Below are 16,598 nucleotides of genomic sequence, written 5' to 3' on the forward strand. Positions count from 1 at the left end.
TTTTTGAAGCTATTGTAACGAGAGCCTTACACTGTAAAGAAACTTTCATTTCGAAAATACATACTGACTGTCACATGAATGTTAACACAGTGTAGTGTGAAGCAATTTTATAGTATCCAGAATCTTGAGGTATTCATTATCCCATTACAAGAATTCTATGAGAGGTTAAGTCACCTTACTATAAACGTGAGTCTGAGATAATTAGGGAGTAAGAAACTTGACCAAGTTCGCACAGCTATACAGAAGGGCACAACTCACACTCAAGGTTGTGTTTAAAATATATAATTTACCATATATACATGATCCGTTACAAAGCCAAACAATGTCTGCAGTGCGCAGTGAATAACCGCCCAGAGCACACCCACCCAAGAAGTGTGACAGGATGGCTCTCTTCTAGAACGTTTCCATCTCCAGTGAGTTTCTGGGTGTTGTACCAGTCCTGCAGAGAAACTTCCACACAGATGTGTATACCATACACCCCTGCCTGACCCCAACCCAAACACATTAGAAATCACCCATGAAGTTGAGTTGGACAAGGCACGTTCCAAGAGTAGGGTCTTTAAAACACATTTTCCCAACTCGGCTTGCACTTCTTACTCTCCTCCACTAGGGGAACCAGGCACAAAACTTTGCCCACATATGAGTGGACGTCCAATTAGAGCTGGTAACCTCGACACAGTTCCGAGGGGCCCGCTTCCTCCAGTGTGTCAGTGGATGGCTAAGTCCCTCCCTTGCTCCTTTGGAGAAGAGTAGGACTTCTTGGAGGATGTAAGTTTCTATACCAATATAGGTGCACCCTGATGAGGGTTATGGAAGCCCTTTAAAATAGTGTGTGCTACTTGCCCTGTGGCCTTGGGCGATCACAGCTGGGAGATGGGCACTGGGGTATTTACAGACGGCTGACTGTTAGCCCCACAATCTGCCTCTCCACCCTTAAATCACCAGGGTCAGTGCATCTGTTTAAAACAAGAGATGCTACCTTGAGTGACCGTTTGCAATAAGCAGTCTGCTCTGCTCTAGGTACCTTAGGAACGTTCTGTGACCTTCTGAAAACCAACTAGTACATATCTGCCATCTCACACACTTTGGCCTATAATGGTATTTCTTCTAGCTATATGCTATGAGCTTGATATCACAAATACAGGAAGAACAGAAGATTAAAATAAGATTTTTAAAAGATTAAACCCCAAAGAAAGAAGAAGAAAACACGAAGGGGTTTGGCTCAGCAGAACAATCTCCTTGGGTACTCTCAGAATCAGAGTCCACACTTCTCAGGGCTCAGACTCAGAAAATCTTGTCCTGGGAGGTTTGTCCAAGGTCTGTGGCCCCTAATCTTTTGTGGAGAGGAGCCTTGTACCTCGTGCCTCACACCTCTCCTCGAAGGCACCTGGAGCGCTGTTGGGAAGGGTCTCTCTGCCCCGCAGAAGGCACGAGTGAAAATACAAAAATAAGGACTTTGTTTCCAAAGTGTCATAAATAACCGGGATGGCAGGTATTAAATAGGACCACGGAAGAGGGCACAGCATTACAACTTGTTCTCTTCAAAGAGGATCTGGGCATAGACGGTGCTGGTGGGGAGGCCTTTGGCGGCCCGGTGGGGTTTGACCAGCTCCAGCTCGGCGTAGGTCAGGTTCTCCTCAGCAATCTTTGGCTGGAAGACAAAACACAAAACAATTCCAGCTGACCACAGGAGTTCCGCATCATATATTCATTCATCAGGGGTGCATTTTCATCGCATTCTGGGGACCCAAAGGGAAACAAATGGACAAAAATTTTCCAAAGACATATAAAAATTAAATAACATAACAATATAGATCTCATTGCCTTATAAAGAACACTATGCCCTATAAAGAGCCACTACGATTATTCTTTTTTTAATATATTTTTTAAGTTTATTTATTTATTTTGAGAGAAGAGAGAGAAAGAGAGCATGAGAGGGGCAGAGAGAGGGACAGAGAGACGGTCCTAAGTAGGCATCACTCTGGCAGCTTAGAGCCCAACACAGGCCTCCAACTCATGAACTGTGAGATCACGAGCTGGGCTGAAACCAAGAGTTTCATTGTCAACTGACGGAGCCACCAGGCGCCCTCACTATGATTTATTCTTGAGTCAACATAGAACACTAACAAAAAGCGATTAAACATTAGGTCACAAAGTAAACTTTAATTCTGAGAAGTAAAAATAATGTAACTAACAGTTTCTGATCAAAAGGAAAAAATAAAGATAGCGACAGAAACCCAAAATTCCAGAAATTAATAACAAAATTAGAATGGGCATTTTTCTCGAATGACTCAACCTGTATAAAACTAAAGTTTTGGAATATCTTGATAACAATGACAAAAGAAAATATTACTTACCAGAATGAAGAATGAAGTACTCACAGATAAATCATAGTCTTAAATATTTATGTTAATACTACGAATTAAATGGGTCGAACATCCAATTGAAGAAGTTAGAAAAGAACAAAATAAATGGAAAAAAAAAAAAAAAGAAAGACAGACCAATACAATTAGAACCAGACTCTATGAATCAGAAAGCAGAAACACAGGGGCGCCTGGGTGGCTCAGTCAGTTAAGTGTCTGACTCTTGATTTCAGCTCAGGTCATGATCCCAGGTTTGTGGGATTGAGCCCCACACTGGGCTCTGTGCTGGGTGTGGAGCCTGCTTAAGATTGTCTCTCTCCATCTCCCTCTGCCCCTCCTCCCCTCAAAGAAAGAAAAGAAAGAAAGCAGAAAAACAGTAGAATTATAAAAATACCCAAAAGCCTGTGCTTGGAAAGCACCAATAAGATAAATAAACTGAAAAATAAATTAATCAAGATAAAAAGGTAAAAAGCACAAGTGAATAAAATAGGAAATGAGGAAGGGGATATAATGTAAATAAATTTTTGAATTAAAAAAAAAAACTACTTGGCTCAACTCATTGCCCAAAATTATGAAATGCAGGATAAAGTAGGTAATGTTTCAACAAATATAAATTATAAACTCCAGAAAATATGAATGTACTAATTATCATCAAAAAAAGAAATAAAAGAAAGGAAAGGAAAGAAATAAGGAGGGAGGGAAAAAGGAAGGAAGAAAGGAAGAAAGGAAATATTGTCAAAGAGCTCTTTCTCAAAAACACCAGGCCCAGGCATTTTTATAGGAGACTTTCTAAAATAAATGCTTTTAAGGAAACGATAATTCCAATGTAATTAAATTTATCCAGAGCATTAAAAGAGGAAGAGAAATTTCATGTATTTTATTTAAAAAAAAATTTTTTTTTTTTACATTAGAGAGAAGGAGATCAGGGGAGAGGGGCAAAGGGAAAGAGAAAGAGAGAGAGAGAGAGAGAGAATCTCAAGAAGTCTCCATTCTCAGTGCGGAGCCTGACCTGGGGCTTGATCTCACAACCCTGGGATCATGACCTGAGATGAAATCAAGAATTGGACGCTCAACTGACGGAGTCACCCAGATGCCCCTTCATGTATTTGAAAACAACCTCATTTATTAATGTAAATTTTAAATCAGATTGACTCAGAATGAAGAAGCAGATTAAAAGATACATAACCATGTTCCAGGAATGCAAAGATGGTTCAATATTAGAAAAATCTACCAGTATAATCCACTATAGCAACAGATGCAAAAAACCAATATGACTATCTCTATAGATGCTGAAAAAGCATTTAATAAAATTAAAAAGAATTTTTTTGTGAAAAACAACTTTTGAATAAAGGAGTCACCCATGTATATTTTCTTGCCATGATTAAGGAACATTATTAAAATAAAGAACAATTGGTGGCTTATTATGGAGTGATGTCAGGATCACAGCACCATGAACCATTCCTTTTTCTTTTCCTTTCCCCATCAATTTACAACTGATTGGACATCCACAACTGAAAAGAAAAGTGCCTGTGCACAGCATACCAAAAGACACCCGAGAGATCTGTCCATCTGTGCACTCAAAGGTGGGGGGACTGGACTGCAGAGGAGACTGCAGGGGGCGGGGGGGCAGCAGTGGCATTGGCGGTGATGACAGAGAAGGTGTGGGCTGGTCCAGAAACCAGCCAGCACCACCTTACTGATACAGGAGGTAGAGGGTGAAGGCAGTGATGGGGGGGCGGGGGGGAGGAGGGTCTGCCTGGCCATGCGCATTATAGCTGGAGGGAGCAGTTGCTCTCTCTGACTGACCACAGTGACTGGGGGAGGAAAAGGAACGGAAGGAAAGTGTCTCCTGCTGTCTGTCCCAGAAGGCAAGAAGCCCTCCTTGCGTCAGGATCCCCCTACGTAGCAGTGGGCACACCCAAAGCCCAAAGCACTAAGTACACACCTTCCCTCCTCACTCCTGCTCTGCCCACCGCTCCCCCACCGCCAGCACCTTTGTTTTTTCTAAATGTATAGTGCTCCCAACCTTAGCAGCCAGTCAGCTTCCTTAACAGAAGGCAAAAACTTGTGCTATAGCGCCACCTTCTGGAAAACAAAAGGAAAGCTCCTAACTACCAACCTGTTGAACTGTTGGAATCAATGTTAACAAAACCTCACCTACATGAAAAAGGGTGCTCGCTACTTCAAATGCAGTGGCAGAGCCACTTCTCATCAAACGCCATGAAAAATCATAGTAGTAGGTGAAAACCACAGTAATATTTAAAAAATCACAGTAACATGGTATCAGAAAAATAAAATGACAATTTTCCAGCAACCAAAGCCAAAGACATTGGAATACTGTAATCTAAATGGTAATTCAAAATACTTGTAAAGAAGTTCAAAAGCCAAAAGAAAACTCAGAAGGACAGTACAGTGATTTCAGTAATCAAACTAATAAACAGAAGGCGTACTTTATCAAAGAGGCTGAAATTCCAAAGCAGAACCAAACAGAAATTCTGGAGCTGAAGAACTGAATAAATGAGAGGAAGGATGCATTAGAACATACTGGAAATAGAGCAGATCAAAAGGAAGAGAGAATTAGTAAGCTCAAGGACAGAAATATAGAAGTGATTCAGGTGGAAGAGGAGAGAGAGCTGAAATTTTTAAATAGTGAAGGAATTCTATGTGAATGATCTGACTCCATCAGAAAAACCAAAATAAGGGGTGCTTGGGTGGCTCACTCAGTTAAGCGTCTGACTTCGGTTTGGGTCATGATCTCACGGTTTGTGAGTTCAAGCCCTGCATCGAGCTCTCTGCTATCAGCACAGAGCCCACTTCAGATCTTCTGTTCCCCTCTCTCTGTGCACCTCCCCCACTTGCTCTCACTCTTTCTCAAAAATAAGCATTTTAAAAAATTAAAAAAAAAAAAAAAGAAAAGAAAAGCCAACATTATGGGTATCCCAGAAGGAGGAGGGAAGAGGAGGGAAGAGAGCCTATTTAAAGAAATAATAGCTGAGAATTTTCCAGTCCTGGAGAAGGAACTGGGTATACGAGTCCACAAAGCTAATAGGACACCTTACTATCTCAATGAAAAAAGACCCTCTCCAAGTCACATTAGAGTAAAATTGTCAAAAGTCAACAATAAAGAATTTTAAAGGCAGCCAAGGGGGAAAAAATGATAGTAACCTAAAAAAGTACTCCCGTTAGGCTATCAGCAGATTTCTCAGCAGAAACTCTGCATCCCAGGAGAGAGAGGAATGACATATTATATGGGAAGATTAAAAACTGTCAGCTAAGAATATCTGGCAAAGTTATCCTTCAAAAATGAAGGAGAAATAAAGGCTTTCCCAGATAAACAAAAGCTGAGAGGGTTCACCACCAGTAGACCTGCCTTACAAGAAATGTTGAAAGGTGATCCTCAAGCTGAAATGAAAAAATGAAAGTACACAAAACTCTGATTAAGGGGATAAACAGAATTAGAATACGGTAACTCTTCTTTAAAATAGTATATTAAACTCTTAACTATAGCATAAAGTTTAAAGGAAAAGAGCATTAAAAATAATGGGAACAACTTGATAACAAAATCACAGTATAAAGAGATAATTTGTGACATCAAAAATATAGAAGAGGCAGAGGCAAAGGATGGAACTTTCTTTTTTTTTATTTTATTTATTTATTTATTTATTTATTTATTTATTTTTTCAATATATGAAATTTATTGTCAAATTGGTTTCCATACAACACACAGTGCTCATCCCAAAAGGTGCCCAAGGATGGAACCTTCATAGGCAAATGAAGATAAATTGCTATCACCAGAAAAAGAACTATTTTATCTATGAAATGTTTTATGTAAACTACAAAGCATATTTGGTAACTACAAAGCAAATATCTAGAGGATAGACACAAAACATCAAAAAAAGGGGAGGGGAGAGGCTGTGCCAATGTCCGTGCAAAACTACCTACTTACAAAGGTAGACAGAATCAGAAGGAAACAGAAACACAGGAAAGACAAAATAATCAGAAGGCAAAAGATAAAATGTACATATCAATAATCACCATAAATGTAAATGGATTAAAATCACCAATCAAAAGGCACAAAGTGGCTGGACAGATAAAAAAATAAGACCCAATTATATGCTGCTCATTTCAGCTCTAAAGGCACATATAGGCTCAGGAGACTCATTTCAGCTCTAAAGGCACATATAGGCTTAAAGTGAAAGAATGGAAGCCAAGCCAGCTGAAATAAAAAATTAAGTATAGCCACATTTATATCAGACAAAATAGACTTAAAGCTAAAAAGGGTATTCAGAGACAAAGGTCATTACATAATGATAAAGGGGTCAATCCATCAAGCAGATATAACGATTACAAACAAATACGTTCCCAAAATCTAAGCAATGAAATTAAGTATATATTAATTATATTAAGTAATCAATGTTACTTAAGCTTGTAAGTATATTATATATTGATTAACTAATAAAAGTAATTAAGTAATTAATAAAAGATCTTAAAGGAGAAATAGACAACAATACAATAATTGTAGGGGACTTCAATACCCCACTATCAGCAATGGATAGATCATTCAGATAGAAAAATCAACAAGGAAGAATTTAAATTGAAACACACTTTAGAATAAATGGACTTAACAGACATATACAGAACATTTCACCCAACAGCAGCAGAATACACAATTTCTCAAGTGCACATGGAACATTCTCTGGGATAGATCATATGTCAGGCCGCAAAACTAATCTTAGCAAATTTAAGAAGACTGAAATCATAACAGCTAGCTTCTCTGACCACATGGTATGAAACTAGAAATCAACAAAAGGAAAGTGAGAAAATCTAAAAATATGTGGAAACTAAACAGCACACTTATAAACAACCATTGGATCAAAGAAAAAATCAAAAGGGAAATAAAAAGTATCTCATGAAAATGAAAACATAACATATCAAATATTGTGGGATGTATCAAAATCAGTTCTGAGAGGAAAGTTTATAACAATAATAATATATTAAGAAATTAGAAAGATTTCAAACAACCTAATTTTACACCACAAGGAACTACAAAAAGAAAACAAATGGAGCCCAAAGTTAACAGAAAGAAGGAAAAAGTAAGGATCAGAGTGCAAATAAATGAAATAGAAACCAGAAAAAATAATAGAAAGGATCAGTGAAACTAAGAGCTAGTTCTTTGAAAAGATAAAATTGACAAAGCCTTAGCTAGATTAATTAAAAAAATAGAGAAGTCTCAAAAAAAATTAGAAATGAAGGAGAAGACATTAGAATAGATACTACAAAAATACACAGAATTGTAAGAGACTATGATGAACAATTATATGCCAACAAATTACATAACTGAGAAGAAATGTGTACATTCTAGAAACACACAACCTAAGAAGACTGAATCAGGGAGAAATACAAAAGCTAAACAGATAGTAATCAGTAATTACTAATCAGTAATAATAATAATAATAATAAAAACTCCCAACACAAAAAAACTTCAAGGCTAGCGCTACTGGAAAATTTTACCAAACATGTAAAGAATAATTAATACCAATCCTCTTCAAACTCTTCCAAAGTATCAGTCAGGAGGGAATACTTACAAACTCATTCTATGCAGTCATCATCACTTTGATAACAGAAACCATACAGGGCCACCACAAGAAAACTATAAACCAATATCCCTGATGACTATAGATGTAAAAATTCTCAAGACAATGTTAGAAAATCAAATTCAAGAACATATTAAAAGGATTATACACCATGACCAAGTGGGATTTGTCCCTGGTACGCAAAGATGGTTCAACATACACAAATCAATAGATGTAATTCATCACACCAATAAAATGAAAGATAAAAATCACATGATCATCTCAATGATCAAAATACAATATCCTTTCATGATAAAAACCATTAACAGACTAGATACAGAAGAAACATATTCAACATAATAAAGGCCATATATGACAAACCCACAGCTAACATTATACTCAATGAAGAGAAACTGAAAGCACTTTTCCTAAGATCAGGAACAAGTCAAGGATGCCCACTCTCACCACTCATATTCAATATAATACTGGAAGTCCTAGCTAAAGCAATTAAGCAAGACAAAGCAATAAAAGGCATTCAAATGAGAAAGAAAGAAGTAAAATTGTCATTATTTGCTGATGATATGATTCCTATATAGAGCAAATCCCAAAGAATTAGTAAAAAAAAAAAAACAAAACTATTTCAGTAAAATGGCAAGATACAAAACCAGCATATAGAAATCAACTTTATTCCTTTACACTAATGATGAAGCATCCAAAAAAGAAATAAAGAAAATGAACCCATTCATGATAACATAAAAAAAAATACTTAGGAATAAATTTAACCAAGGAAGGGAAAGATCTATTCAACAAAGACTACAATACTTTGCTGAAAGAAATTGAAGAAGACACAAGCAAACAGAAAGATATCCCATGTTCGTGGATTGGAAGAATTAATATTGTTAAGATGGCCATACTATCTAAAGCCATCTACAGGTTCTACTTAATCCCGATCAAAATACCAAAGGCGTTCTTCACAGGAATAAAAGAAACAATCCTAAAACTTGTGTGGAACCACAAAAACAAACAAACAAACAAACAACCCAAATAGCTAAAGCAGTCCTGAGAAAAAGAACAAAGCCAGTGGTATTGTGCTTCCAGATTTCGAACTATACTACAAAGCCATAGTAATAAAAAACAGTATGATACTGGTACAAATATAGATAGATACATCAGCCAATTGAAAAACTCCAGCATATATGGTCAATTTATTTTTGACAAGGAAGCCAATAACACATAACAGTGAAAGGATAGTCTCTTCAACAAATGGTGCTGAGAAAACTGTAGAAACACATGCAGAATAATGAAACTGGACCACTATCACATATCACTCACAAAAATTAACTAGAAATGAATCACAGATTTAAACATAAAGGTCTGATACCATGAAAGTTCTAGAAGAAAATGTTTGGAAGAAGCTCATTGATACTGATCTTGGCAATCATTTTTTGGAAATATCTCCAAAAGCACAAGCAACAAAGGAAAAAAATTAACAAATGGGACTACATCAAACTCAAAAGCCCCCACAGAGCAAAAGAAACAATTAACAAAATGAAAAGAACCTACAGAATGAGAGAACTTTTTGCAAACTGTATAATGGATAAGGGTTGAAATACCCAAGTAATACCCAAAATGTACAAAGAATTCCATCAACTCAGTAACAAGACAAAACAAAATCCAATTTAAAAATTGGCAAAAGAAGTAATTAGACATTTCTCCAAAGAAGACATCAAAAAGGTCAACAGACACATGAAAAGATGCTCAACATCATCAGGGAAATGCAAATGAGATATCACCTCATATTTGTTAAAATGGCTATCATCAAGAAGACAAAGACCACGGGAGCTGGTGAGGATGTGGTAAAAAGGGAACCCTTAAACACCGTTGAGAAGAATGTAAATTGATCAAACCACTATGGAAAACAATGTGGAGGTTTCTCAAAAAATTAAAAATAGATCTACCACGTAATCCAGCAATTCCACTTCCGGGTATATATCCAAAGTAAACAAAAACAGGATTCCAATGAGAGATATGCAATCCCATTTTTTTTTCAAGATTTATTTATTTTGAGAGAGAGAGAGAGAGAGAGCATGAGCGCACTTAAGAGCCAGGGAGGGGCGGAGAGAAAGGGAGAGACAGAAACCCAAGCAGGCTCCACACTGTCAGCGTGGAGCCTGACTTTGAGCTGATCATGTGAGACCCGAGCTGAAATCAAGAGTCAGATGTGTAACCGACTGAGCCACCCAGAAGCCCCTTATACAATCCCATTTTATTGCAGCATGATTCACAAAACCAAGCTATGGAAACCACCCAAATGCCCATCAACGAATACATGGATAAAGAAGATGTGTTACATATATACAATGGGATATTTTTCAGCCATGAGAAAGGAAGACATTGCCCCATTTGTGACAACATGGATGGACCTTGAGCACATTATGCTAATTAGGTAAGTCGTAGAAAGACAAGACTGTGTGATATTACTTATACATGTGGAATCTAAAAAAATTAAACCTGTAAAAAACAGAGAGTAAGATGGTAGTTACCAGGGGACTGAGAGGAGTCAGACAAGAGTGATGGTACTTAAGGGTAAAAACTTGTAACGAGTAGTAAATAAGGTACTGAGATCTAATGCACAGGATAATACATGTAGACAATAATATTGTACTATAGTTATGTAGTGTGATAAATATCACTGCTTGGCAATCATAATATATATATATTATACATTATATATACATATATTATATATATTATATATGTTACAACATATAAAGTTATCAAAGTAGCCTTGTACATGTGTATGTGTAACTTACACAATGTTATACATCAAATTTATTCAATAACAAATATTCACTTATTTATTATATATATTATTAAATAAATATTCACTTATTTATTATAAAAAGAATAATTGGTAATCCAACTTGAGTGATACTAAAATCTAAGGCTGTAATAATTACAATACTGGGGTGTTGGCACAGGAATACACCTATCTATCAGTGCAACTCATGAGAAAGTCCAGAAATTACCCTGGAATAATAAAATAAAATATTATTTTTCAATACATAGTGTTAGGTCACTTGGGTAGTCCCTTGAAAAAGAAATAAATCAAATCCCTACATCATTCTTTATACCAAATTCCAGATAAATTACACACTTTTTTTTTTAATTTTTCAACGTTTTTTATTTATTTTGGGGACAGAGAGAGAGCATGAACGGGGGAGGGGCAGAGAGAGAGAGGGAGACACAGAATCGGAAACAAGCTCCAGGCTCCGAGCCATCAGCCCAGAGCCCGACGTGGGGCCCGAACTCACGGACCGCGAGATCGTGACCTGGCTGAAGTCGGACGCTTAACCGACTGTGCCACCCAGGCGCCCCCAAATTACACATTTTTAATGTGGAAAAGAAACTCATAAAAGTGCTAGAAGAAAATGTGGGGAAATTAAAAAAAAATTTTTTTAATAACCTCTGTGTATGGAAGGTATTTTATAGAAAAATCCAGGAGCAATGCAAAAAGATATGTATATCTTCATGCCATAGATGGCATAGTATTCTCTAAATAAAGTCAAAGGACAACTGACAAAGTGGAGAAAATATTTGCAACTCATACCAAAGGGCTTTACAATTCAACAAAGATAACGGCCAATAACCCATTAGAAAATTAAACAAAGGGGGCGCCTGGGTGGCTCAGTCGATTAAGCATCCGACTTCGGCTCAGGTCACGATCTCACAGTCTGTGAGTTCGAGCCCCGCATCGGGCTCTGGGCTGATGGCTCAGAGCCTGGAGCCTGCTTCCGATTCTGTGTCTCCCTCTCTCTCTGCCCCTCCCCCATTCATGCTCTGTCTCTCTCTGTCTCAAAAATAAATAAAAACGTTAAAAAAAAAAAATTAAAAAAAAAAAAAAAGAAAATTAAACAAAGAACAACAGACTGGACCAGAGTGTTCATAGGGGAGGAAATACATAGGCTCTTACACGTACAAATGAGACTGAACCGTAGCAACAAGAGAATCTCAATTGAAAATCAGACATCAGGGAATGCCTGGGCGGCTCAGTCAGTTAAGAGTCAGTGACACTTGATTTCGGCTCCAGTCATGATATCAGAGTTCATGAGATCGAGCCCATGCACTGTCAGTGCAGAGCCTGCTTGGGATTCTCTCTCTCCTCTGCCCCTCCCCCACTCACACTCATTCTCTCTCTCTCAAAATAAATAAGTAAACTTAAAAAAATAAAATCAGACATCAGGTTTTGTCTTTCGAATTAACAAACCTTAAAGAAAGGTTGTCAAAAGAAACAGAAGAAACAGGTCCTCTTGTATATTGTTTGTTGGTACAAGCAAAATCTGGAAACACTTCAGTGGACATCAGCGGGAGACTGGGATACTCATACAATGGAGTATATGGAGTATATTCCTTAAAAAGAATGATGGAACCATACGTGTCTGTGTTACCACCATTTGTGTAAATATGTGTGTATATATGTTATACGCTTAGAAAACCCTTGGAACCTGCTTGAAAAATCAAGCACCTGATATCTATGGTTCCCTCTGGTAAAGTAAACTGGATGGCTGAAGGGAGGATATACCTTGTGGATACCTTTTAAATTTTCTAGTAGGCGCATGTATTTAAACAACACATTAATTAATTTTAATTCATAATCAGAAAAATAAAAGTCAGTCACTAATTTCTAGCCATGAAAGACACGTGACTTTCATTTAAGCAGCCTGCTTTTGGTTTTTGTTTTTCGGCTTTGGTTTGTGCTATGGTTTTGTTTTGATTTTTTATTTTTTGTGTTTACACCTTGGATTATCTCACCAAAATTCAGCACAAATAAACCATTCACATTCAATTTAAGTTTCTTAAAAAGAATGCCTAAAGCAAAAAGCCTCTTTTCTTTCGAAATGAAGCGTCATCATAGAGACAGGGAGCAAGAGTATCTAAACTACAGCCAGTACCTACTCATCAGGGGCAACTAACCAGCAACCTTCGCAAACTGGTCATTTTTCAATTTGAAAGTTAAGGAAATATATAGGGATGAGAGGCTCCTGCCTGTCTTTCGACATCAAAAGTCTTCACATTGCTTCTTAGTTGTCCATATATTACAAGCCAACAAAAATCCCGTTTACATCTTGCCTTACAGTTTAATTACATTTCACATTATAACGATTCCATTTAGAAATGCCATGTGTCCTCAAATAAGCACGCAAAACCCAACTCATGTAAATTTTAGAACCAGGATTTATGAAATCATATTGTCCAGGTGTTTTATTACATTACCTTGAAATTGCATTGTTTTCTAGTGTAGATTATCTGTTTATTCTTAAGTTATTCCATTACGTTTGGATATGAAAAATAACACTAGCTTTCTCAATACAGGTCACCAGGCTGGCTGGGCTGATGTGTTGTTTTCATACATTTTTATGATGTTCCTATAGTAAACATAATTCAATAAAGCCAAAGCACACTAAATAAATAATTGCATCTAGAAAAGCAATAAAAACAAATAAAATTAGTACTTTCATAAGTGGAAAGGTACTTCAATTACTGCTACAAGCAACAACCCACCATAAAATGTGTAGAATCATTTCCCTTATGCATATTTCTGGGATATAATAATTTGATTGAAGACACGAGGCAGCACACAGGAGCCTCCGAATTGTGAAGTGTATACAGTTTCCAACAGAAGATGCATAATATCGGTCCTTGGCACCTTTAAAGAACCTATTGTTTTTCTGGCATGCACAGTTGGCTGTCACCATCAACCATGTGCTTAATTACATTTCCCGGCTTGTTTAACTGGAAATAAATTCCTAATGGCCAATGAAAGGGAGTAAATGCAGACTCCTCACCAGTTCTTATCAAGCTACCTTTTTTTTTTTTTTTTTTTTGCACTGATGCTTTAGTGGAAGGTTTAGGTGCATTGAGAAGTAGCTTAGAGAAAATTATTGGAATAATCAGTTACTAGTAAAACTATAGAACTGGTGGCAAAACCAGGGGCCAGGAGCAGAATGTAAAGGCTAAAGCAGATGATGCAATGGGGCAGAGCCAAGGGTAGGACCCCACAGCAGGGACCCACGTGTATTTCCGGTGATGTCTGTGATCTTAACAATTCGAATGTGGCCTGGGTATAAGCTGAAGATTCACTCCCAACATCTACGGCAGTTGGAAAACTGGAGCACATCAAGTGAGTCTCTGAAGATGAATCGAGAAGCACCTCTGTTCCCTGTGAGCTGCTGGCCTTCAAAATGACCCTCTTCAAGACCCCGTTCCTGCTCTTGGGGGTGAAGGGAGTACAGAAGTGCATGGGCACTCTAGTACAAGCTTCAACGATCTTGAACTAGTGGTTCACAAACACTCTCGCAAATGCTTTAGGCTGTACTCAGACACAAAGGAAACTCCTGGAAGCAGGATTTCCAGGCCTCAGACACCTAGGTCTGATGTCGCCGTGTTCGCTGAAAAGCAGGAGCAGGAGGAAACAGGGGGGATGGGAAGCGGACCAACTGCTGGGAAGTTCTGACAGCGTCCCTTAGAAAAGGCCCTACAGGGGCACCTGGGTGGCTCAGTCAGTTGGGCGTCCGACTTTGGCTCAGGTCATGATCTCATGGTTCACGAGTCTGAGGCCCTTATAGGACTCTGTGCTGACAGCTCAGAGCCTGGAACCTGCTTCAGATTCTGTGTCTCCCTCTCTCTCTCTGCCCCTCCCCAGCTTGCACTCTGTCTGTCCCTCTCAAAAATAAATGAAAACATTAAAAATAATTTTTTAAGTAAAAAAAAGAAGAAAAGGCCCTAGAACTTTCCAAACATGTGAGAAGCAAATGCATCTGTTTGGTTGTATCTTCTTTTCCCTCTCAGCCTGCAGAGACCCCTGGTCAGTTTCTCTATTTCTCCAATAAGGGCCTGGTATTTATGTTCAATGCTTGGGATCTTGTCTGTTCTAAACCTCTTTGTTTTACAGACCTGTAATCTCACTTTTGATACATTTCTTCCCAGCCAGGAAGAATCCATTCCTTAGTCTGGAAGGGGATTTGATGAGCAAAAGGGGATGGAGTTTCAGATACAGACACGTGTTGATGCATTAAAGAAAGGCTAGAATGGAATTTTTAAAAATTCTTCTAACTTTCAGTGGGTGGAAATACTCCTGGAGAGGAGGCAAGGAGAGTGGCCCTGCGGCCATCATCTCATGGCTGAATGCAGACCATGGGTACAGGCGTAATTTGGACCTTAGTTTAAACGTCAGCTGTGTGACCTTCCCGCTGTCCTTAAGGACCTCCCAGATCCTAGAGTTGAACTCAAGTGCTCCCTGACAGCCACTGAGCCAGATTAAATTCCTACATAGTAAAACCTCAGAAGAATTCAGAAAGCATTATCACACAGACCAGGTTTCTCATGCAGTGACAGAACCTTCTGGACTCCAACTGTAACAAAATCAGTTTGCAGTGAAATGCCATGTCTTCCACGGCCCATCTTTTCTGTTCTGCCAGTGGTGAGGCACTCAACAGCAGACGAGAACCCCCAGGTGGAGACCTCTCGCTTCTAACTTAAGCTCTTCTTTTTTAGAGTATCGGTTATGGGAAGTGGGCCTATGGGGAAGGACTTACTTGATACAGCTAACACTAGAAAAGTCAACCCCCAAGAATTCAGAAGTTGTGCACCTCTTGGGGACACACCACACTTTAAGCTCTTAATTTGGAAGTTTCTGAGTATTTCATTTGGTAAGTGTGTTTCCAGGATTCAAGCTAAAAGTTAACATTCCTACCAGGAGAGAGGAGAGAGAGAGAGGGGCAGAGAAGAAAAAGGAGAGAGAGACAGAGATTGATTTAACATTCTACTCCAACTCCTGCAAAACACCATTTTTTCATAGAGATCACGGTTGGAAGTGCACGTTGAATTAAATTGCAGGAATAAAAGAAAAATACAATTGTAGCCACTGCAAATTCTCCAGTGTCAGAAGTTCAATTGGGTAATACCATTATCTGAGCAAAAGATCAATAACTAGGACATGGGGATGTTTATGCTAACTTCACCTTAGAGTTAAAAAATGTGATTGCATTTCTACAGGCTGCACTATCAGGAATCTATTTACCCAAGAGAGAATTACATATTATCGAGGGCAGACTTCCTCTCCTCCCTTCAAGATAAGTGCTCATTTTTTATTCAACAGAGGAGTACCTAGTAAAACAAATTCTCCCCTCCCCACGCCCATGCACATAGGACTATGGCCACCGAGGAGGTGGAGGCTGTGTGATCAGCAAAGCTCTGTTTGATGGAGGGCCTTCGATGGGCACCCATAGGTCCAAACTCAGGAAAGAAAACTATGGCGTCGCCTTTACTGTTCCTGTTGGAATCGACATGGCTTGGAAATGAACTTGACTTAATTTTGAGTTCCACATGTCTACCGACTGGTCCACCCTGCCTTAGATGGGCTGTGCGTGAGGTGGCAACAGACTCTTGGTTAGAGATATCCATTGGACAGGTAGAAATAGGAAGCTAAGCAGTGATAGGCTAGAGATAGAGAAGGAGCTGCATGCCAGGGCTAGTCACGATCTCCTTAGAGCTGAGACAGTTGGTCCACTGGGACCTCTGGCTTCAACAGCATAACTGATACCAGAATCCCCACCCAGAGGTGAGGGCTGGAATTCAGTTGCACTCCCCAAAGCCAGCATGC

General features: G+C 38.5%; 1 protein-coding gene across 1 annotated transcript in view; it reads right to left on the reverse strand.

Moving 5' to 3' along the window:
- Positions 1-266: 266 nt before the first annotated feature.
- The window catches only part of VSTM4 (V-set and transmembrane domain containing 4), a 99,014-nt gene continuing 82,682 nt past the window's right edge, over positions 267-16,598 (reverse strand). Inside the window, exon 8 of the mRNA XM_058696990.1 lies at positions 267-1,651. Within this exon, the coding sequence (XP_058552973.1) occupies positions 1,526-1,651 (126 nt within the window). The 3' untranslated portion in view covers positions 267-1,525. The remainder of the gene's footprint in view (positions 1,652-16,598) is intronic.

This window comes from Neofelis nebulosa, chromosome 13, assembly GCF_028018385.1.
Source record: "Neofelis nebulosa isolate mNeoNeb1 chromosome 13, mNeoNeb1.pri, whole genome shotgun sequence".
Classification (NCBI taxonomy): domain Eukaryota; kingdom Metazoa; phylum Chordata; class Mammalia; order Carnivora; family Felidae; genus Neofelis; species Neofelis nebulosa.